The 25,531-nt window shown below is 37.3% G+C and overlaps 1 protein-coding gene across 1 annotated transcript in view; it reads right to left on the reverse strand.

The window, feature by feature from the left end:
- The window catches only part of LOC123235266 (aminopeptidase O (putative)), a 594,443-nt gene extending 570,963 nt beyond the window's left edge, over positions 1-23,480 (reverse strand). The window contains exon 1 of the mRNA XM_044661380.1: positions 22,684-23,480. Within this exon, the coding sequence (XP_044517315.1) occupies positions 22,684-23,480 (797 nt within the window). The remainder of the gene's footprint in view (positions 1-22,683) is intronic.
- Between the last annotated feature and the right edge of the window lie 2,051 nt (positions 23,481-25,531).

The raw sequence follows: 25,531 nt of genomic DNA on the forward strand, positions 1-25,531 counted from the left end.
TCAGATGAAAGAAGTGACTCCACAATAGGGCACAGGATTGAAGGTACATGGGATTTGGGCATTTCCATGCTATAAGGGGATAAAAGAGCTCCCACCAAAACACAAACTGATCAACCTTCCCCCACCCACCTACAGTGCTAGACCCAGAGCCAGCACCATTACAGTGAGCCTGTGGCAATATCTAGGGGCTTTGTAGCTAAATAAGGGCACCAGGGATCTACTCCTGAAAGCGGCTTGACCTGAGACCCCAAGAGATTAAAGAATGCATACACTGGCGTGGAAACAGAGCAGAGAGGGGCAGTAGATAGAAGCCAGAAAAGACTACTGGAAAAGCAGCCTCAAGAAGACACAAGTTGATCAACCCTCCCACATCCAATCTACAGTGCTAGACCCAGAGTCAGAGCCAGAATTACAGTGAGCATGTGGCATTATCTAGGGCTTGGTAGCTGAATAAGACCACCAGGGACTTACCCCTGAAAGGAGCTAGACCTGAGACCCCAGGAGACTAAAGAATGCAGACCTTAGGTACAGAAAGAGAGCAGAGTGGGGCGTCAGATAAAAGCCATGAGGAGACTACTAGAAGAGTAGCCTCAGACAAAAACTACTCTACTTAGCTACATACACAGAGCCTGCCCTCCCTTCCTCAGATTTCTGACTGAGAAGGATAATTAGTATGGGGACAGCAAGCTATACTCAAGAAATAACCACCAGAAAGACCAAGAAAAAGGCACTAACTCCAGATAATTTTTACAAAGAAAAGAATCCAGGCTACAGAGCAGAGAGCAGAGAAAGACAAACAAGCAAACACATCCAAACTTTCCCCCAAAACTGGAAACTAGTCACAAGCTCTTGAAGAGTTCAAATCTGAGATTATGAGAAATGTGGAAGAGATTTGGCAAGAAAAGTAGGAAATAATTAAAAAACAAAATAACAGTTTAAAAGACAGAATTTCACACTTGGAAATTGAGGTCCAGAAATCAAATGAAATAATAAGCAAATCGAATACCAGAAATGACCTGCTGAAAGCTATGAAAAGCAGGGTAGACCAAATTGAAAGGAAAATCAAATGATTATAGCAGAAAACCAATGTTTAAAGACCAGAACTGAGCAAGTAGAAGCCAATGATCTTGCAAGTCATCAAGAATTAATGAAGCATGGGGCAGCTGGGTAGCTCAGTGGAGTGAGAGTCAGGCCTAGAAGACAGGAGGTCCTAGGTTCAAACCCGGCCTCAGCCACTTCCCAGCTGTGTGACCCTGGGCAAGTCACTTGACCCCTATTGTCCACCCTTACCAATCTTCCACCTATGAGACAATACACTGAAGTACAAGGGTTTAAAAAAAAAGAATAAAGCAAAGTCAAAAGAGTGACAAAATAGAAGGAAACATGAAATATCACACTGAGAAAATCAATAACCTTGAAAACAGGTCTAGAAGAGACAATTTGAGGATCATTGGTCTTCGGGAAAACCCAGAAATCAACAGCAACTTGGACATCATAATACAAGAAATAATCCAAGAAAACTGCCCTGATGTTCTTAAATAAGAGGGAAAAAATCCACAGATCACCCTCCACACTAAATCCTCAAAAAAACAACCACAAAGAATATAATTGCCAAATTAAAAAGCTTCAAAGCTAAGGAGAAAATTTTAAAAGAAGCCAAAAAGAGACAATACAGATATCAAGGAGCACCAATCAGAATCACACAGGATCTGGCAGCCTCCACACTAAAAGACCGCAAGGCTTAGAATATGATATTCAGAAAGGCAAGAGAATTGGGTCTCGGTCTACAACCAAGAATCACCTACCCATTAAAACTGACTATATACTTTCAGGGCATTCAACAAAGTATGGGCAGTCAACAAAATAGAAGATTTCCAAATATTTGCAAAGAAAAGACCAGAACTAAGTGGAAAGTTTGATATTCAACCACAAAAAATCAAGAAACACATGAAAAGGTAAATACGAACGAGAGGTGGAAGAAAAAAATCTTTTAATTTTCTTCTTTAAGGGCTTCAATAAGATCAAATTACAAGTATTCTTTTATGGAAAAATGGCATGTGTAACTCTCAAAAACTGTACTCACTATTATAGTAATTAGAAGAATTATTCATATGGTGAGGATAAGGTACGAAATGGTCTAAGATGATATGCAAAAAAAAAAAAGAAAAGGGTGGGAAACAGAAGATGGCAACAAGAGAAACTTGAAGGAATAAGAAAAATAGGATAATCTATGCCACACAAAAAGGTCCATGGGAAGGGGAGGGGATGAATACTATTATAAGAAGGAGAGGAAGATTGTTAATAGGTAACACTTAAACCTTATTCTGAGTGGAATCAATTCTGTGAAGGAAGAACAGCCAGATCCACTGGGATATTGTATTCTATCTTCCCCTACAGGGAAAGTCAGAAGGGAAAAACCAAGGGGAGTAGTGGGACAGGGAGTTCAAAAAGGGAGGGAAAGAGTGGGGGTAGGGAATTTAATAGACCTTAAAAACTTAATAAGATGGGTATGGGAACAGAGGGGGTAGAAGGGGAAGTAAACTGAGGGTGGAGATTGGAGGAGACTGATTAAAAGCAAACCACTGGTTTAAAAGGAAATAGTGAAAGAAGAAAGGGCAGAACTAAGAGAGGAATTCAAAATGTTGGGTAATACACAGCTTGTAATAATAACTGTGAAGGTGAATGGGATGAACTCACCCATAAAATGGAAGCAAATAGCAAAGTGGATTAAAGACCAAAATCCTACCATATGTTCTCTACAAGAAACACACATGATGCAGATAGACACACGCAGGGTAAAAATAAATGGCTGGAACAAAATCTATTGAGAAAAAGAAGGCAGGAGTTGCAATCATGATATCTGACAAAACCAATGTAAAAATAGATCTGATTAAAAGAGACAAAGTAGGTAATTACATCCTAATAAAAGGCAGTATAGACAATGAGGAAATATCAATAATCAACATGTATGCACCAAATGGTATAGCATCCAAATTTCTAAAGGAGAAATTGGTGGGGCTTAAGTAGGAAGAAGATAAGAGAACTATACTAGTGGGGGACCTGAACCTTGCTCTATCAAATCTAGACAAATTAAACCAAAAAGACGTAAGAGATGTGAATGAAATCTTAGAAAAATCAGAATTAATAGATATGTGGAGAAAAATAAATAGGGACAAAAAGGAATACACCTTCTTTTCAGCAGCACACAATATATTCACAAAGATTGATCACGTACTAGGACATGAAAACATAGCAACCTTTTCAAATGATAAAGCAATAAAAATAGCTATTAGAAAGATTACATGGAGAGGCAAACCAAAAACTAATTGGAAATTAAATAATATGATTCTCCAGAATCAGATAGTAAAAGAACAAATCATAGAAACAATAATTTCATTGAAGAGAATGACAATGATGAGACTTCATACCAAAATCTATGGAATGCAGCCAAAGCAGTACTCAGAGGGAAATGTATATCCTTGAATGCATATATTAACAAAATAGGGAGGGCAGTGGTCAATGAATTAGGCATGCAACTTAAAAAAAGCAAACAAATTAAAAATCCCCAGATGAAAACTAAATTAAAAATCATAAAAATTAAAGGAGAAATTAGTAAAATTGAGAGTAAAAGAATAATTGAATTGATAAATAAGACTAGAAGCTGGTACTATGAACAAACAAATAAAATAAACAAAGTACTGGTCAATCTAATAAAAAAAGGAAAGAAGAAAACCAAATTAACATTATCAAAGATGAAAAGGGAGACCTCACCTCTAATGAAGAGGAAATTAAGGCAATCATTAAAAACTATTTTGCCCAATTACATGAAAATAAATACAGCAATCTAGGAGATATGGAGAATATCTACAAAAATATAAATTGCCTAGATTAACAGCAGAAGAAATAGAATACCTAAATAATCCCATATCTGAAAAAAAAATTGACAAGCCATCAAAGAACTCCCTAAGAAAAAATCCCCAGGGCCTGATGGATTCACAAATGAATTCTATCAAACATTCAAAGAACTAATCCCAATACTATACAAATTATTTGACATAATAAGCAAAGGAATTCTACCAAATTCCTTTTATGACACAAATATGGTACTGATTCCAAAACCAGGCAGACCAAAACAGAAAGAAAACTACATACCAATCTCCTTAATGAACATAGATACAAAAATCTTAAATAGAATACTAGCAAAGAGACTCCAGCAAGTGATCACAAGGGATATTCATTAGGATCAGGTGGGATTTATACCAGGAATGCAAGGATGGTTCAATATAAGGAAAATCATTCACATAATTGACTGTGGAAGCAGCGCCCTGAGACTTGTAAAGGAACCTCCTGCAGAGGATCAAGCAAGGGGGTCCACCAGGGGGCTTGACCTTGGAAAAAACCAGAACTCAGACCTCAGGAGCCAATAGACCGCGGACAGACACTGAGCTGGTGGAGTTGTGAACTGATCCAGCCATTCTGGCTGGCAATTTGGAATCATGCTCAAAGGGCTATAAAAGAATGCCTGCCCTTTGATCCAGCCATACCATTGCTGGGTTTGTACCCCAAAGAGATCATAGATAAACAGACTTATACAAAAATATTTATAGCTGTGCTTTTTGTGGTGGCAACAAACTGGAAAAGGAGGGTATGTCCTTCAATTGGGGAATGGCTGAACAAACTGTGGTATATGCGGGTGATGGAATACTATTGTGCTAAAAGGAATAACAAACTGGAGAAGTTCCAGGCGAACTGGAGAGACCTCTGGGAACTGATGCAGAGCGAAAGGAGCAGAGCCAGAAGAACATTGTACACAGAGACTGATATACTGTGGTAAAATAGAATGTAATGGACTTCTGTACCAGCAACAATGCAATGACCCAGGACAGCTCTGAGGGATTTATGGTAAAGAAAACTACCCACATTCAGAGGAAGGACTGCAGGAGAGGAAACACATAAGAAAAGCAACTGCTTGAACGTATGGGTCGGGGAGGACATGATTGGGGATGTGGACTCGAAATTACCACACCTATGCAACCACCAACAATTTGGAAATAGGTCTTGATCAAGGACACATGACAAAACCAGTGGAAATGTGCATCGGCCATGGGTGGGGGGAGTGCGCATGGTGAAGGGGAAAGTAGGAGCATAAATCATGTAACCATGTTAAAAGTGATTATTAATAAATGTTTAAAAAAAAACAATATGGTACTGCCTAAGAGACAGAAGGGAGGACCTGTGGAATAGACTTGGGGTAAATGACCTCAACAAGACAGTTTATGATAAACTCAAAGAGCCCAGCTTTGGGGGCAAAAACCCACTATTTGACAAAAACTGCTGGGAAAATTGGAAAATAATATGGGAGAGATTGGGCCTGGATCAACATCTCACACCCTATACAAAGATAAACTCAGAATGGGTAAATGACTTGAATATAAAGAAGGAAACTATAAGTAAATTAGGCGAACACAGAATGGTATACTCATCAGGTCTTTGGGAAAAGAAATATTTTAAGACCAAGCAAGAGTTTTAAAAAATTACACAATGTACAATAAATAATTTTGATGACATTAAATTAAAAAGGTTTTGTACAAACAAAACCAATGCAATCAAAATTAGAGGGGAATCAACAAATTGGGAAAAAATCTTTATAACGAAAAACTCTGACAAAGGTCTAATTACTCAAATATATGAGGAGCTAAATGAATTGTACAAAAAATCAAGTCATTTCCGCAAATGATAAATGGGCAATGAATAGGCAATTTTCAAGTAAAGAAATCAAAACTATCAACAAACATATGAAAAAGTGTTCTAAATCTCTTATAATTAGAGAACTGCAAATCAAAATAACTCTGAGGTACCACCTAACACCTAGCAGATTGTCTAAAATGACAGCAAAGGAAAAGTAATAAATGCTGGAGGGGATGTGGCAAAATTGTGACATTAATGCATTGCTGGTGCAGTTGTGAATTGATCCAACCATTCTGGATGGCAATTTGGAACTATGCCCAAAGAGCGCTAAAAGACTGCCTGCCCTTTGATCTATCCATAGAATTGCTGGGTTTATACCCCAAAGAAATCATAAGGAAAAAGGCATGTACAAAAATATTTATAGCCACAGGCTTTTTGGTAGCAAAAACCTGGAAAATGAGGGGATACACCTCGATTGGGGAATGGCTGAATAAATTGTGTTATCTGTTGGTGATGGAATACTATTGTGCTCAAAGGAATAAAGAACTGGAGGAATTCCATGTGTAAAGTTGAAAAGACCTTGTACCCTTTTAAACTACATTACCCAAACTCCCTTTCACCATACCCATAATTCCTTAAGCCTTTTTCCTATTGGTTGTGGGTTCGCAGGCGGTTTTTGAGATGGTTGTGCTGGGCGTGGTGAAGGGGGCTTTTTGGAGAGGAGGCGGCGTGGTTAAGGGTGAGTTAAAACTCTTTCCCTGAGCTTTAAATAAAATCCTTATAAATATCATACTTTGGAGGAATTGAATATTAAATTTAAAACGTACAGTTGGCAACTTAATGAAGGGATTTTCGGACTCCCTGTGAAAATAGTTCCCAGCTGTGCCTCCCCCCCTTCCCCCCCAGCGGCAGAGCTTTCTGAGGATTTTTTTTTTAAAACCTTTGCCAAGCGGCTGCCTCCCATTTTTCCCCCTGATCTGTGCATTTTCCCTCCAAGGTGTCTTCCACACGCCTTCCCCACCCGCTCCAACCTTGTGCTGGGTCCTCAGACCGCTGCAGCCTCCCAGCACCTTCCAAGCTCTTTTCCCCATCCCTTGACTGCCTGGCCAGGCGGGGTTTTAAAGCCACAGGCTGCTTTCAGCCCCAAGCTGCAGCCAGAACCAGACTTAAGCTGCTTTATTTTACTATTGTGGTTTCCTGCTACTATGGACCTTCTTGAGACTGTCCAGCTGACCTGCCTACTACTCCTGTGACTGGTAAGCTTTAAAACACCCCGCAGCCCCTAGCCCCTTTGCGAGAAAGAGCCTTTTACCTTGCAGAAACCCCTAACCTCTACTGGGCTTTTTGCCTTGGTGTGGGGAGGTCCTGACCTTTTTTCACCCACCCCAGCCTGCTTTCTAGCTTCCCTGCCTGACTGGGGTTTAAAAAAAAAAAACAAGGTAATTGCTTCAACCCCCAGTTTCTGACTGTGAAGGCTTTAGAGCGAATGTGCCCTGTTTTGTAGTCATATCCTCCATTTTGGTTTCTGGCAAACACAGTCAGACCCCTTGCTTGCTACTCTTACCCTTCTCTGCTATAGTGTGACCACTTAGCCACCAGAGGTCAATAGAAAAAATATGTTTTTTTTCCTTTTCTATGTTTCTCCCCCCTTCTTCCTGCTGAGCAACAACACCAAATAAGTATATAAATAAATAAAGGCATTAAAAATTTTAATTAATATTTAAAAACAATTTTTACATATTTAATAATTATGAACTATATACTATAAACAAGTTATAATATTTAATATAAATGAATAAATTATTAATTTTTTCAAGAAAAACCATTTAATAAAAAATAAATAATATACAATACCCTTTAGTTTGCCCCTACCCCCAAATTAAATAAACAAATCAATATATACATTAAAAAACTTATTCTGTTTTCCACTTCCCTTTAATCTGCCTTTTTTTATCACAATGTTCAGCAGTATAAATGCTACTCTACAAGAAACCCTTGCAGTTTTTGCCCAACTAGGAACTTATAGAGTTCTTGATTACTTCCTTGTTTCTATGTGCCTTGTAGTTTTCTTTTTTCTCTGGGTTGGATGGTCACAAATAAGGAGAATGTGAGCCGACATGCGAGTTCAATTGAACCAGATAGTGCATCACTTACAAGCTAAAACAACAGAAGAGGATTCTCCCCAAAACAGACCTGATTTTTGCAAACCTGTTTCCTCTAACATAGGAATACCAGGTCCCTCTACTATATCTCAGGTACAGAAACTCTTCTCTCGCACTCTAAACCAATTTGCTCATGCTCTGCAACTTCTGGCTAACATGGCCTACCCACAATCAGTAAATGATTCCTGTGCAGGCCTTTTTCCCTTAAGGGAAGTGTCCACAATAGCACCTGATAGGGGTGTGGTCACATTGAAACAATATAAGCCTTTCATGAGCCAGGACATAAAAGATTTCAAAGAAAATTGCCCGCCCTTCACCAAAGAAACTTTAACAGTAATAAAAAAATTTGATGATATTTTCTATGATTATGACCCCACATATAAAGACATGGAAAAATTGCTCCGGGCTTTCCTAACAGAACAGGAGAGGACTAAAAATTCTCGCCCATGCTAACAAACCCTGAGGACGCAATGCAGTACACTGGTCATCTGAAGATCCTAACTGGCAGTATAATGACCGCAAAGACTACTCAGACTTATGTCTTGCTAGCGGTGCCCTTCTAAGAGCAATGCGAGCATGTGCTGAGAAACCTCAGGCCTGGCCCAAATTTAAAAGCATTACACAATCTGATGATGAGACACCCTCCCAAATCATGGACAGGCTCATTGAAATGGGAAATAGATACATGGAACTTAACCTTTCTGTTGAATAGGATGTAAGGCTAATAAAGGAACAATTTGTCCATAACTCTCGTAAAAAGATTGTAGATCATTTTAAAACAAATTTTCCTACATAACCCAAAATGGACCTTGATGAGTTAAGGAGAGCTGCTGTTTATGTCTTTAACAACCATAAAGAGAAACAGGAAGAGAGTAATAGTTTATTGGATATATTTAAAAAGAATATGGACATGTTTAATAAGAGACTAGACTCTTTAAATGACTCTGTTGTAAGTGATAGAGTTGAAAAACGACTACAAGAGTCTGCTACTAAACCAATGGCAATTGCCCCTCTCCAAGAATCTAACTTTCAGCCCCTTATATGCCATTTCTGTGGAAGAAGGGGTCATGTAATGATGAACTGTAGGTTTTGGAATCAATCATCTAGAAATAATAACTTCAGAAATTACAACTTTAGAAATAATTATAATTATAGAAATAATGATTATAGAAATTACAGAAATAATAACGATTATGGAAACAATGATTTCAGGGATCATGACTTTAGGACTAGTAACAGACCAAGGTATATGGATCAGGCAATTGATAACTCATACAAATGACTCCAGAGCAGTATATCTTGAGTGGAGCTTGGCCCCAAACCACCTAGGGTGCTACTGCCCCTCAAGGAGGAGCCCATGGGCCTACCCAAAGATTATGAAGGTGTACGGGGGTGGGGGGGGGGTGAGGCACAGGGATCAAAGGATACAACCTTTGATTTTCCAGACCCTGATGCCTTACTGCCCGTTGTCCCCATCCACTGACCCCCCCATACTGACAAGCCTTACGTAACATTAAAGGTTGGTAACGCCTATTATGACTGTCTTGTGGACTGGAGCTTCCAGATCTGTATTGAAGAGTACACCAGACCCATATTGCAATTCCGTAGGATCAATAAGTGTAGTGGGGGTATCAGGAAAATCCCAAATGGTTCCAAAGCGCTCCCCTAGAACAGTAGCCGTAGGGCCCCTAAATGTGGAGCACTCTTTCCTATTAATGCCCGGCTCCCCTATAAACTTGCTGGGGAGAGATCTTTTATGCAAGCTTAGAGCCACAATAAATTGCTCTCCAGATGGCTCTATGTCACTGGAATTGCCTGAGGAATCCTTAACTTTGCTCCCTGTGCTCCTTTCAGATAGTCATGGGATACAGGGGTCTCCCACTTTTGAAATCCCAACAGATATATCTGAGTCTCTCTGGGCCACATCACCTTCTGATGTTGGCATACTTAAATCAGCTATCCCTGTCCAAATTAAAACAAAATCTTGCCCATCTCCTTCTATTCCCCAGTATCCTCTCTCGAAGGAGGCAATAGAGGGCATTACCCCAATTATAAACTCACTAATTGACCAAGGCATCATAATTCCTTGTAAATCTGAATACAATACGCCAATCCTGCCTGTTAAAAAGCCAAAATTGGGGCCTGGTGGCAAGCATCTCTATTGATTTGTCCAGGATTTGAGGGCAGTGAACAATCATGTTATAAAGAAACACCCTGTAGTTTCCAATATAAATACTATCATTTCTTCTATTCCTAGCACAGCTACATACTTTACAGTAATAGACTTGTGCTCAGCCTTCGTTTCCATACCTATACATGAGGACTGCAGACATATCTTTGCTTTCACCTGGAAATGTCCCCAATGGACATGGGCATGTTTGCCCCAAGGGTATGTTAAAAGCCCGACCCTTTTTGCACAGATTTTGAGCCAAGACACAGATAATATTACATTTAAAAACAGCAAGTTAATTAAATATGTGGATGATTTATTCTTGGCCTCACCAGATGCCACAACATGTCTTCTTTTAGAATTACATAAGAGGCCACAAAATCTCAAAAGAAAAGGTTCAGTGGTATCTCCCAAAAGTGCAATATTTAGGCTTTATTTTAACTGCTGGGTCCCGTTTAATTTCTCCACAAAGTATTGAAAGTATCCAAAACTTAAGTGATCCTACCACTAAAAAACAATTGAGGGCAACACTTGGAGTGACAGGATTTTGTCGGCAGTGGATCCCTTGCTATGGGGAAATCACTAAGTCCCTTGTAGCACTCACAAAAAACACAGTCCCTGAACCACTTAAATTGGAAAAGGAACACCGAACAGCTCTTTCAAATTTAAAACATGCTATCCTGTCTGCCCCTGCTCTCGGTATCCCAAATTATGACAAACCATTTACTTTATATGTCCATGAAAGGAAAGGAGTAGCTTCAGGTGTTCTAACTCAACTGTTGGGACCTGATCAATGCCCAGTAGCCTATTATTCAGCCCAGCTGGACCCAGTAGCTGCAGGAGCACCACTATGCCTTAGAGGAGTAGCTGCCACAGCTTTATTAGTGACGAAATCTGCTGATTTGGTGCTAGGATGCCCTCTGACCATAATGTGCCTGCACGAGGTAGAGGAATTGTTATTAAAACATAGGGCTTTCTATAACCAAATTTGTCATTCTATCCATAAACACAGTCATTTTGGCACCCAAGGCACTGAAGACTCTGTTAAAAGAGTATGGATAGCACCTGGAATAACTACAATTGCCTCCAAAATATGTACAGCTTGTCCCACCTGCTCTTCGATTGGAGAATGGCTGAACCAATTATGGTATCTGTTGGTGATGGAATACTATTGTGTTTAAAGGAATAAAGAACTGAAGGAATTCCATTTGAACTGGAATGACTTCCAGGAATTGATGCAGAGTGAAAGAAGCCAAACCAGGAGAACATTATACACAGCGATGGATACACGGTGGTAAAATCGAATGTAATGGACTTCTCTACTAGCAACAATGCAATGATCCAGGACAACTCTGAGGGACTTATGAGAAAGAACACCATTCATATTCAGAGGAAGAACTGTGGGTGTAGAAACAAAGAAGAAAAAAACTGCCTGATCACATGGATTGATGGGCATATGATTGAGGATATTGACTCTAAATGAGTACCCTAATGCAAATATCAATAATATGGAAATAGGTCTTGATCAATGACACATGTAAAACCCAGTGGAATTGTGTTGGCTATGTGAGGGGGTGGGAGGAGGAGAGGGATAGAACATGAATCCTATAACCATGGGAAAATGTTCCAAATTAATTAATAAAATAAAGATATAAAAAATAAAATAAAATAAAATAAAAAATAAAATAAAATGGCCTGAAATTCTACCTCTGGCCCTATTTCATCTCAGAAGCAGACCCAGACGTGATTTACACATCTCACCACTTGAGATGCTATTTGGACATCCACCTATTCAGGCACAACCATTTACCCCTGCCTATACTTCATTGTTCATGTGATAATTAGATTAAGTCTACATTGCCCATCTCTGGATTTAATTGCAAAAGGTGAGAGCATCTCTAATTTTAGGAGGTCCGTAACCCATGTGTGCTAGAGTGGGTGACAAATCAGAATCAACTGATTGCCCCCTAGGCAGTCCTATGAAAAGCATCTATTGTGATTGGACACACAAACTAGGAGGGAAGCACAGGAAGTGACCCATAAGCGACCCCTTTAAAAGGAGAGAGTTGAGTCAGTCTTATAGCTTTCCTGGTTCGTGGAGGAGTGCTGGCTGGTACACTGAGACCTTGGTGAGACTGCTTTCAATATCTTCTTTAAAAGTCCATGTGGTGAGTTTAAAGCCTGAATCTTCCTGAACTTCTCTTAAAGAACTTCCCTTTAATAGACTCTTCATTCACCTCCAGGTCTCTGGCCCTCTGACTCTCCACTGAGGGTTAATTAGATCTACCTGGATTAATTAGAGGATCGAAGTAATTTACCTACTGTGTTAGATTCTTATTCTTCATTTCTACCTTTTCTTAATTGTAAATAAACTTCCATAAAGTTAATTTTGACTTGAGATTATTCTTAATTCAGGATTGATAATTGTTCAATCCTCTGGAGACCACCTTCTAATATATTTGACCAAAACCCTTTCCCCCCCTTACATTAGGAAGGGATACAACCATTGCCACATATATCAGACAATTACAAATTAAATTGTGAAAACTCCATGACTCTGGAGCTGCTGTTCAGGCAGGACCCATAGACTTCTCACTTCATGATTTAAACCCAGGTGATACATCTACATAAAGAATTTCAAATGCACTGGGTTGACTGAACCTGCTTATTATGGACCATTTCAAGTCCTACTGACCACACCAACAGCCATTAAAATTGGGGAGAGGGATTCATGGATTCATTGTAGCCATGTAAAACAAGTGCCTTCTGTTGATGATGAATAATTGCCCATACTGATTGTATTTTACTACTGATTGTATTTGACTAAGACTCCTCTATTGCTAGATCTGTACTGCTAATCTGTTCCATTATATTTTATTAATCCTTCTACTTGAACAAACTTCCCTTGTAAAATAACACATATACTACCTCAAAAAAAATCTGTATTAGTGACCTATATTGACCTGATGTGCCTTTTATAACATTTTTTGCCTTTTATGAATTTTTTTATTTCCTAGAATATATTATTGTTTTTATGCCTCCATTGTTTTATCTACCTCATTTGCACTCACACTGCGGATCATGGCAAGTTAAAGAGGAAATGAATCTTATTTTTTTGCAAGTAGCCTCTATATTTTACCTCTGTGATTATGAAATATATGCATTTTAATATTATTTTTGTTTTTCTTCCTACATGTGCGACACAGTATTTTACTTTTTTCTCTCATTTTTTGTATTTGAAGCACATGTCACCAGTATTTAAAAGAATTTTTTTAACTGTTTTGATTTTAGCAATAGAATAAGCTAATATGTCCGTTTGCCTAGCATATAAATGCATACCCAAAAAGCTTTGGACTATGGCAACTAGTTATTTAAATATTATGAGACTTTTGCTCGATGACTATGTCTAAATCAAGGAAAAAACTGACCACAAAGGAGCACAGAAGTTAACTTGCAAAGTGCGAAAGAAGCACAAAGGTAGAAGAGACCAAACCAATCCTATAGGGATTGATGACATTCTTCACAAAGAGAGTGAGAACTTGATCATGTGTGAGACTTGAGGTTGCAACTGTTTAACATATATGAAATGCAGGACTTCCTCATACCACACTCTTTATCAAATACACAACATCGGTTGTTCTGGTTCCATTATCCTGGAAAGCAAAGAAAATGGTCAGACCAGGGAATGCTATTTCCCATTTCCTTCAAAATCTAATCTTTTTTTCTATTTTCTTCCATTATGTGGCAACTTAATATAGTCCAGACTGTTGAACTGGGTTAGTAAGGATTGTCATTGCAGGTTTATGGGACATGAATCGCTATAAGAACTTCTTGTGATTTGTTAATTTTTTTTCTTTATTTCTTCCTAGAATTTTTTCCCATGTTTTTAATATTCTATATTTCAGTCAGAGGTTATTTTTTTAATTTTTTTGGATTCTTTGATGTTTTTGATAATTGATTCATATGCCTCATGACTTGACTATGTATCCCTACGTGATTCTTATATGTATCCCTCTATCCTCCTCAGGGGGGAATGTGTTATTATTCTCTTCAGGGAATAACTATGTTATTGTGAATTTTTTACTTTGAATTTGAGTTTAATTTAGAACAAGAGACTACCTCTCAGGATCCAGAAGGTGAACTTTTTGGAGAAGGCACCACGAAGATGCCTGTGGAGACTGCATGCTGCCCCAGGAGTTCCTGAGCAAACTGAATGTGCAGAACTGAACTTTGGGGGGTTGAATACATTTGCTTATATGTAGTTTATTGTACCAAAGGGGACTTCCCCCTAATTGGTTTTGTTCTTGATTCCCTTTTTGTTTCCTTATCCTCATGTTGTATTTTCCCTGTGTAAATATTGTATATACTTTAGTTAATTATGTTTAAACTGATCCATTGGGGGAGACTGGTCTCCCAAAGAGTCACAGGGGGGAATGTGGAAGTGGAAAATTTTCTATACCTGAGCTAAATTCCCAGCATCCTTTTAAGTACATCCTCATTTGATGTACAAGGGCTTGGGAGATAAATTTGGCTGAGACCCACACCACAGGGCTCTTTTTGGGGAGCCTAAGCTTTGCTTTGGTTAAGGTGTGGCAGGTGTGGGTCTCTGGCTCTGTGCTCTGCTCACTTAACTGAAGGAATCCCTTTCCCTCTCTTTACTATCTCTACTTTGCTGTAATAAAAACCACTAAAAAGCCAATAACAGCTTCATAATTAAAATTGTAATTATTATAGCCCTAAACTATATATAATCTTATTTTCCACTAATCTGTTATTGACTACAATATGGGCTTTTAAAGTGTTTCTTTTTACCCTTCCATATTGGCCGTTTTCATCACTATTCCTCTGATTCTATTTTTTTTATCTCTTAATTTCCACTTAGTTTCCTCACTTCCACTTTCTTTTTATATATTCTTCTAATTTTCTTATCATTGCCAATTTATTGTTTTATTTGAACCTAACATTTACGTATCTCAAAATGTAATAAAGAAGAAATTACCTACATTCTTTTGCCATCTCTCTCTTGCTCCTGATATTTGAATGGAGTAGTTGTACAATATTTTTAAAGTTCTATCAGATATTTTAAAAATATAAAATAAACCACACTTGCATTCTACTTGTTCTTATTTTTAATTAATATTTGTGATGTATTATCAAAGACATTTTCCTTTTCTTTGGTATTTCTATTTTCTAGAGGGAAGAATTTAGAGGAACAATGAAGAGATGGAGTCTAACTCTCTTTGATTCATTCTACCATCTTGGCTCACTTTCTCTTATAATGCAAATTATATAATACCCATTATTAATTAATATTAAAATATTAAAAATTGATAAAGTGAATTTTAATCAAAATTTTCACACAGAAAGCTATTAGAGATGCTAAACAAGATACATGTCACAAGGTGATGGGTAAATACTTTTTTTTTCAAAATAAAAATAAAATGACTAAGGAAAATGGAAAAGATGGGAGAAGAGACAAAAAGGTTATATTTTGCAAAAAGTAGAAGATGAGAGAGCTCATAAATGTTAATATTTATCACCTCAATAAAGAAGTTATTTATTAGGATCATAGAGACTGAGGATTGAGTTCTATAGTCTGAGGACTGAGAAGATTTGGAAGAGTCATGGAAGATCTGAGAAAGGATGAAAAGATTTGGAAAATCCACCTTCGAGAGTGAGATTAGGAAGGTATAAAAGAACCACCCAAATAGCAGCAAGGATCCAGTTGAAATTATATAAAATACATTTGTAGTAGAGCAATTAAATCAATTGCATGATTTTTTCCACCTTCATCTGGTATCAAATATATGGGAGTAAAGGCTTGGCAGGGTACAATTGGTGATATGATCGGGGAATAAAGGCCTCAAAAGAAAAGGGCAGTGTAAAGGTAAACTGGTTCACTGAGAAGTTAAAATGGGTAAAAGAGGAGAGAGAGTGGTCAATGCAGATTTGATGGCTTGGGAGAGAACTAGGTAAAGGGATTGAAAAAAAAGAGTATAGTATTGGAAGGCAGAGGGAGAAATGGAAAATCAAATATTGTGATCAGATAAGGATATTACATAGTGCATAAATATAGATTTGGACTTAGTTCTTCCTGATTCCAAATCCAGCACTCTCTCCAATATGCCAGCTGTCAAACTACCACTAGAGACATCATATTGATACAAAAAAACATAGTTCTTAAAGAAATACTTTCACCAAATACTTTTGAGTTGCCAAGCCTAGAAAAGAACTAACAATAAGAGGTTAAAACCCCTTTCTAAATGCTTCTTAATAAAAGGATAATGCTAGAGCTAGAGATATCTTAGCCACCAAATTAATAAAATCAATCATCAAAATCTCATCTAGAATTATTAGATATGTAATTGTATCACAGTTACAAGTTTTCAGTGTGGCCATGAATAAGTTCTAGAAGTATAACCTCTTTAAAGACAGCTACAATTACTCCTAACACTAAGATAGAAACCCAGAGACTTGAATGACAAATCTGCTTTATAAATGTAATTTAATTTTATTAGTGAAGGTGACATACTCTGGGAAATTGGCAAGAAAGTTAGTCAATATGCATTTAAAAGTACATAATAGGAGCCAGGCACAAAAGAAAGTAATGGAGATATAAGCCAAGATACAAGCCAAGTCCTACTTCTAATAGAGCTCCCATTCTAATATGGGAGACAACATAAAAAATGACTAGGTACATACAAAATATCTACAAGGTGAATGAAGTAGGCAAGGCATTAGAATCCAGGGAGACCAGCAAAGGAATTCTGCAAAAGATGAGCTGAATTGTGAAAGAAGTCAGGGAACCTAAGAAGTAGAAATTAGAAAAGAGAGCTTTCTAGGCATAGTGAGACAGACATCCAATAAAAGGACACTGCCATGGGGCAATTAAATAGCTCAGTGAATGGAGAGCCAAGCCTACAAATGAGAGGTCCTAGGTTCAAATCTGAATATTTCCTAGCTGTGTGAGCCTAGGCAAGTCACTTAATCCCCATTGTCTAGCCCTTAATGCTTTTCTGCCTTGGAACAAAAACTCAGTACTGATTCTAAGATGGAATGTAAGGGTTAAAAAAAAAAAAAGAAAAAAAAAGGCCAGACGTGAGAGATTGAATGCCATATTAAAGAGATGTTAGCTAAATTGTAAAATCCATAAAGGTAAGTAAAATGTAAGAAGACTGAGAAGATTAAGGTGAAGAGATCACTGGTAATAAATATGACTATAACATTGTTTTTTGAATGAAAGCTACTTAAGACAAGTGATTATTTCATTCTTTTTATTTGTATCTCCAATTCCTAGCACAATGGCTGGCAAATAGTAGACAATTTATGTTTTGTTGATAGATTTAATTGAAAGACATGTTTAAAAAAAACAACTTGACAAATAAAATGTTAATAGAAAAATTTTGAATAATTCATAAATTATGGTGACCAAAGAATGAAAGTTACAAAAGATCCAAAGGGGAACAAAAAGACTCAGAGTGAGCAGCAACTGACTGCTCCATATATTTAATAATGATTTATGCATAAAAAGTGACAAATGGAATACTCTCTATGACATGTATGATTAGAAAAGTAGATAAGTAATCATGTGGTAAGAGTAAAATTGCCAAAAATACAAGCATCAGGCCCAAAGGAAGGCATCTCCATTATGTTAGCTAGGTTATGGAAGACCTAAGGACACAGACAGAGAAGATAAAAAAAATGTGTCTATATAGTAATCTGCACCAGCAGAGAAAATAGTTGCATGATTAAGATCAGGGATTCATTGAAAAATTTAAATAATTTTGTATAATAATTTTAGCATTCCTTTATATTTTTTTTCTCAAAGAAGTTTCATTATAGAGATATGGTCCATATTTTGGTATTAACTACAGTCAGACTAATAATAGAAGGGCCTATTCTCTTGCTAAACAGGAGTTTATTTCCAAGTTCCATGTTCCTAGACTCATAAATAAATAAACTTTACCTTTTCTTCTCTGCCGCCTCAAAAAATAGTGGAAACTCAAGACAATTCAAAATTTATATTTAAGATTGGGGGTTATTCTAAACAATTCGAACCTAGTAAGAATACATTTCAAATTGTTCACCAGATGTGATTAAGACGTGGGTACTTCTTGAATCAACTAATCAAAACAATCAAAAGCTTTAACCTAAATGTAAAAATATTTTGATCAATTTAGATAACTTTGAATATCACTGAATAAACCACAGTGATGTTCTAAAGGAAATTTGTTTAGACTTAATTATGCCTTATGTTGGCATGTATAAAATCAGAAAATGCTAATGAAGAACAAAGAAAGCCTCTTGTAAAAAGGAATCACATGAGGGAAAAGAGAGTATCTCAACCTTAGTTTCAGGCTCTTCCCTTTCCCTATGGCCTGAGAAAGTCTTCTTTAATTTCTGAGGCCTAGAGGATTTGGCCTTTTTCATTAGTCATCCTTGCAGCATTCTCAGGACAGCAACAATAACTATATCAGGGTCCAGTACAGCAATCTTATCTATATCAGGAGCCCAGAAGAGGCTGGGTAAAAGAAAAATACAGATGTTAAGATTTTACAAGCAGAGAAAAAACAACAATGTCCTAGGAGGGACACTGTGATGATTTTTGCAAAAGAACTTTCTAGGAACTGTGAGTGGCCCATTTGCCACATAAACTCTCTAAGCATGAGTCTACTTTCCTCAAGACTCTGCATATACTAGTAGGAAAGTATATCACAGTCTTTTGGAGTATATGGTTTACATCAACTATGTTTACTATGTAAATGGAAATAGTTCACCTTTATTCATTCTTTAGACTTTAGCCACCAGGAATATGTCACCCCACCCAACTCAGAATTAAGTGGTGAGGGGGGAGGTCTATGATCCACATGTGATAGTAAGTGACAAATCAAAAACAAATGACTGCCCCCTAGACAGTGTTATATTCAATAATCTGGGAAGAGATGGATGCCACCTTGACTGACAGCAGTCCAAAACAAGGTTTGTAATAATAAAGGAGCCAGTTAATTAATGTTTGATAGAAAGGGAGATAAAGAGGCCACCAAAACTGGGTGACCTGGATGGTCCTGCCACCCCACAGAAATTGGAAGCGAGGCTTCCTTATAAGACGAAGTATGTGCTATCCCAATCCGATTCTGAATAAAGACAGGGTTCACAGTTTTTCTTATATATGTATATATGTCGCCCCCCTCTCTCTTTCTCATATATCTATCAATCTCTCTTCTCTCTCTCCCCTGAATAATGATTATGAATAATTATGAATAATATTATGAATCTCTCTCCCCCACCCCTTACCCTACCTAATTATACATAAATCACCATAAAAGTCATCCTGACTTGGGGCTTTTATTGTGGAATTGGGTAATCAGTTCCTTGCAACCAAAACTCTTAAATATCCAGGCCAACCTTTTTTTTTTTTTTACCTTTTACATTACTTTAGTAAATACTCCCTTCTCAGACAAGCTCTACCCTCTCCTCACAATGAAAACCAGGGAAGCAAAATTCTGAAATATCATTACCAAAGAAAGGTTTTACATTCCCTGCCCACCAAAAAAAGATTTTTTAAAATTGCTTTTAAACATGCTAAATATGTAAACTATTATTAATAAGAAATTCACAAATAAGATTTCTTCAAAAGAAGTTTGCCTAGAATCACATATAAAAGTCTTTATTTTCATCTATTCTTCAAAGTGGGAACAGCACAGAACTTTGAGGAACTATCTCTGCAGATATGTATGTCACCTATCTCTTCAACAAAAAACATCAAATTCGAAAGTGTTAGGTTCTAGATTTGATCATTTGGCACATATCCAAATGTTCTTGTTCATGAATGAATAAGGTTAACAGACCTGTTCTTTTCATCTAGGCTTAAGGGCTTTAACAGTATTATGAATACAGCCTACTGTGAAATTAGAATCTGTTGCCCTAAAAACGATTGCCAGAACATGCTGATATGGACAGGACATAAATTGGGTGGAATTCCGTGTCTAGCTTTTTTTTTCCCTTCTTGTTGGGCTTTGGTGGAGTATTTTGAGCATTTTGAGCAGGTAGAAAACTTAGTCACGTGATTCTGTTTTGTCAAATGATAAACTTTATCAAAATAATACTTTAAATATTGAATATATTAATTTAACTCTTACATTTATGGTGACCAGAAGTAGGGTTCAGAAACCCTTAATTCTCACTGAGTAGATTAGTTTGAAAAGAAACCAGTTCTCCTGCCATGGCTTTTCATGCCCCCCCCTCCCCTTCAGAGCTGCTGCCTATTGCTGACAATCCTGCCTCCTGCTGCTAACTCCATGAGTGGTCCCAGCCACCTGCTTCTGCCATTCCTGCTGCTCCTGCTGCTGCTATTAGTGCTGCTGTTGCTGATGCTGCTACTATTGCTACTACTGATTAGAGCCACTCTCTGGAGGCTTGGAAAGTATAAATCCTTCCCTTACATTGCCAATAGCTGAGTGCTTGTACACTGCTTGCCTTGGAAGCCTGGGTGTGTTTCCCTTAGGCAATAATTAGCTTCCTAAAGGGCTTTTACCTGAGAAGAGCTTCTAATCCTAACTCCCTGCCCAGGTGGCAGGGGAAGCAAGCTTCTCCCTGACATTTTGCCCTTAGGGGGAAGAGGAAGGAAGGTTACTCTTCCAAGCAGGAAGTAGAATTGCAAGCATGGCTCACTCTATGAAAGAGCAGTACATTACCTATCTCAAACAGCTCCCAGTTTTAGGATGTCTTTTCTTCCTACTGTTCCTGGGTGCTCTGGTCCTTGCGAGGTGAGATTCATCTTCCTATACCCCCTTGCCATTCTGACCTGCCCAGTCTCTACAATACATCCAAAATGGGATTCCTCCACACTATGTTTAGTGCAGAATTCTTCCTCACTATGGGAGATCCCAGAGGTGTGGCAAGAGGAACCTAAATGGATAATGATCCTGGGGACAGGAAGAAACTTTAAAGAGTCTGGAGGTGAAATTTTTAAGCCTTTTCAGCCTCCATTGTTTTATGAAAATCTCTGTATCAGAATTGGAAAAAAGGACTCTTGAATTCAGTGCCTGTATCCTGTCACATATACTGTATTTGCTGATTGCTTGTTTTAAGATTTTATTTTGTTTCTTAAGTTCTATTACACTATGTCACTTTAAGTTACTGTGTTTTGACAATTAGCTATATATGCTGTTACATACTTTTTATTTGTACCTCCCCATATGACTAGACTGGAGAAGATATCATTGTAAAAGTACCTTTAAGTTGTTTGTAACAAGAGGTAAGGGTCCATTTAGTAGCTGAAGTGAAGTGCTATAGCACTACTCCGCACTTCCACATTAAAATGGAGAGACATATGAAAGATATGCCTTTTAGAGCTGTTACAGTCTCATGCCAAAGGAGGAAGCAATATTGTAGTCCTCACATCCAAAGTACAATGGATGAAACATATAAAAGACATGCCTTTAGAGCTCTTACAGTCCCGTGCCAAAGGAGGGAGCAAACCCAAGGTGTTGGTTGGTTACCCCGTGATGGGTTATAGTCTTATAAAGTTTTCCTAAGGGGCATGGTACCCCTAAATGGCCCCCAAGAGGGAGCATTTTAGCCAAGATTAAAAGCCATGAGCTTCAGTGGCTACCTGAGTGGATCGGTGTGTTTGTCAACACCCTCCTCAGCGGGGATTGTATAATTGTCATACAATTCTAGTTTTACAAAAGTTAAGAAACTTGCTACCTCCCAGAATCCAGAAAGTGAACTGCTTGGAGAAGGTGCCATGGAGATACCTGAAGAAACCTCACACTGCACCCAAAGATCCAGAATGAACTTTGGGATGTAGTGAAATTGAACTATTGGGGGTTGAATGCATTTATTTTGTATGTATACTCATGCCAAAGGAGACTGCCCCTTAATTGGCTTTTTGTCAATGCACTTAGCAATAATTGGTTTTGTTTTCTTTCCCTTTTATCCCAAAATTATTGTAATTTATAAGTTGGTTATATTTACAAGATCCATTGGGGAGACTAGTCTTCCAAAGGCTCTCGGGGGGGGGGGGGGGGAATGAAATCAAAATCTGTTACCCTAAAAACTATTATTCCCAGAACCCCACTTTCTGTCTTTACATGCTGATGTAGACAGGACATAAATTGGATGGAGTTCCATATCTAGCTTTTTTTTACTTCCTGTTGGAAGCTTTGGTGGATTGGGCATTTTGAGCAGGTAGAAAACTTAGTCACATGGTTCTATTTTGTTAGAGAATAAACTTTAAAAAAACTTCAAGTATTCAACTTTAATTTAATTCTTACACTACTTGAAAGTTGACCTGTTTCTCTATGGTATTAAAAAAGGAACAGGAGTAGCTAGGTGGCTCAGTAGATAGTTAGCCTGGAGAGGAGGTCCTATGTTCAAACCTGGCTTCAGACACTTTCTCAGCTTGTGACTCTGGGCAAGTCACTTGGCTCCAATTGCCTAGGTCTTATTGGTTTCCTACCTTGGAATCAATACTTACCATAAATTCTAAGTCAGAAGATAAGGGTTAAAAAAAAAAAAAGGATGATGATATAGAATGAATAAAATAAACATGTTGGACTAGTCTCATGACTCAGAAGAATCTTATTGTGAATGTCTGCTTCCCTCTATAGGTGATTAATGTGCATGGATAGCTGCACATCTATCTCTTAGTTAACCTACCTGCCACTCTGGTCTGTGGTCCATGTAATTGATCTCCCCTCAGGCTTTGTTTTGTACCATATTCTTATGATGTGAGGAAAGTCAGTGGCTGTCTTAACCCCCATTTTCCTGATTTGTAAGCTCCAGGTGCTAGAGGTGAACAGGAGTTCTCCACAGCCAGGAGCCTGGCTGCAGCGAGCATAATAATATAACTGTTCTTTCCAACAATATGCAGGTAGAGTCACAAGTTCATGTACAATCTGATTTCTGAGCTCCCTGGAAACATTAGTGAACTTGGCAGACCTTGTAAATCTTTCAATACCCGGCACAGCAGTAGCATCTACCTCCTCGACTTTTAACACAGATAAATCACAGCAGTCTAGTATAAGTAAAAAATCCTCAATTCCATGATTCTCTGGATTGCAATAGTTCTCTGAACTAAAAATCCCATAAGTCTGTTCCATGCTGCCATGATTACCATTTTTATCAGAAGTGTCTTTTTCACTTTTATCACTGTCAGCAATATCATTAGATCTCATTTTGAATGAGAAAGCACCTGGATTTGTCACAGGAATATGGCACGGCACAGATGTTTCAACTTCGCAAGATTCACTGGACTCTGACTGGCCGGATCCTTCATCAGCACCACTTGGGTCCCTGTATCCACTTCCAGGCTCAAGGAAGATGATGATGGCACCTTCTATAACATGGTTCTCAAAATCCACATCCAAATCCAATTCATAGTGCTTTACTAGTATGTGGTTAGTATTGGCAGTGAGAGGAAGGTCATCTCTGGAAGGGTCTAACACTGTTTCCATTATCTTAGTTTGTCCAGCAGCAGCTCTGCTTTGATTGCAACTTTCACATTCTTTTAAACTTCCATACAAATCCTTGTTTGTTAATAAATACTTGATGTAGGAATTGTAGCTCCTTAAATGTCAATCCTTTACCCAAGAAGAAAAACACAATTAGAGAAAATTGTAAACACAAGAATCTGAGTCTTAGAATTGCTGCTTTTTAAGAGCTGACTACTGTTTAAAAATAGTTCCTCTCCATATTTAGGGTTGTTTAACTAGGAGGCAGGCAAGTCTCTCTCACTAAAATAAAATAAAGTAGCCTAATGAATATCTAAAAATATTTCCATTCACCAACTGAATAAAATGGTCCTCAACAAAGCCAAAAGATATTGCTTTTAGCTCTAACAACTCTTATTTTAGAAAAGATCTATTATGTAAAAGAAAACTTATCATATTATGCCATTTTTTTTAAATGTTAAGTGCATTATTCCTAATTTTATGCATCAAATAAGGTAATTGTTCTTCTCTTGTGATAATAAGTAACAAATCTGAATGAAGACTAAATGACTTCACATGTTTTATTCTTTGAAAATAATAATTTAAAACACAATATAACTCCAGAGATTAATGTACTTTTCACATTAAGGCTGAGCTTATATCAACAATTCTAGTATATTATAAGAAAATGAGCCAATTTACTAGGAGGACATTCTAAGTATTCCTTTGAGATTGTTCATGGAGATTTTTCATATTTATAGTTAAATGCTCAAGTATATCATTACATCTTAATAGCTGAAAATCCATTAACATTCTAGGATAATAGCTTTCTTATGGCAAACAAAAGGTCTTCTCTTTTGAAAAGAAAATATGCAAATACCTATAATAGGAAAAGAGAAATTAAAATGCAGCAACAACTGTTACAATAAAATGTATAAGTTCACCATAAAGTTTTGATTCAAAGTAGACTTTGTATTTTTATAACAATGTAGCTAAAAAATTATTTGACAGTTCACACTTTGTATATCTAATTTCTTTCAGCATATGTTGTTTTCATTATTAAAAAGAATAAGAAACCATAGAGAGAAAATTTGTACAATAATAAAAGAAGTAATATGAATAAAAAAAACTGAAATGGTCAGAATGTAAGCTGTATCTAGAATGCTGGTTAATTCTCCTGAAATAAAAGAAACAGAGAGCATAGGTACAAACTAAAACAAACAAACAAAAAACCACTGACTACAGTCTATAAGCAGGTTTTATATTAGTCAAATTTAGAGAAAATAATATGGTTTATATCTGAACCAGCATGACATTTAAATGCTATACAATCAATCTTAGCTTAATCTTTGTATTTCTAAAATCAGCATGCATTTATTTTATTATTATATTATGTTATATTATATTATCAAAAAATTATATTACTTGTTTTTAAAGAACAAATGTCCCTGTTTGCTTCTGTTTAATGTAATATGTCTTTAATAGAAGAAAATGAGCTTCGAAGAGGTTTCATATTTGCCCATCTGATCACCATTGCATAAAAAAAAAGTCATCTGGTTCAAAGACATAAGAAAATAGGGTACCTGGATATTATCTTTTGTTAGCTTTGAGGTAACTCAAAAAGCTATCAGTTTTAGAAAACGTTTATGCAAGGGGCAGCTGGGTAGCTCAGTGGATTGAGAGTCAGGCCTAGAGATGGGAGGTCCTAGGTTCCAATCAGGCCTCAGACACTTCCCAGCTGTGTGACCCTGGGCAAGTCACTTGACCCCCCATTGCCCACCCTTACCACTCTTCTACCTAGGAGCCAATACACAGAAGTTAAAGGTTTAAAAATGTAAAAAAAAACAAAAAACAAACAAAAAGAGAAAACATCTGTGCATAATACGAATCATAATTGTCTTAATTGCTCAAGAATACAGGTGTCCCAACAGTCTTAGAGCTGTTTTAAACAATTTTTTTAACAGTTTAAAACTTCACTAAGACTTTTGAGGCATCCTGCAGGTATATATGGAATAATTCTAAATGCCAAATAGTATAAAGTCATTTAATTAGAGGAAGAAAGTGATTCTGATGGT

The sequence above is a fragment of the Gracilinanus agilis genome, chromosome 1 (assembly GCF_016433145.1).
Source record: "Gracilinanus agilis isolate LMUSP501 chromosome 1, AgileGrace, whole genome shotgun sequence".
Classification (NCBI taxonomy): Eukaryota; Metazoa; Chordata; class Mammalia; order Didelphimorphia; family Didelphidae; genus Gracilinanus; species Gracilinanus agilis.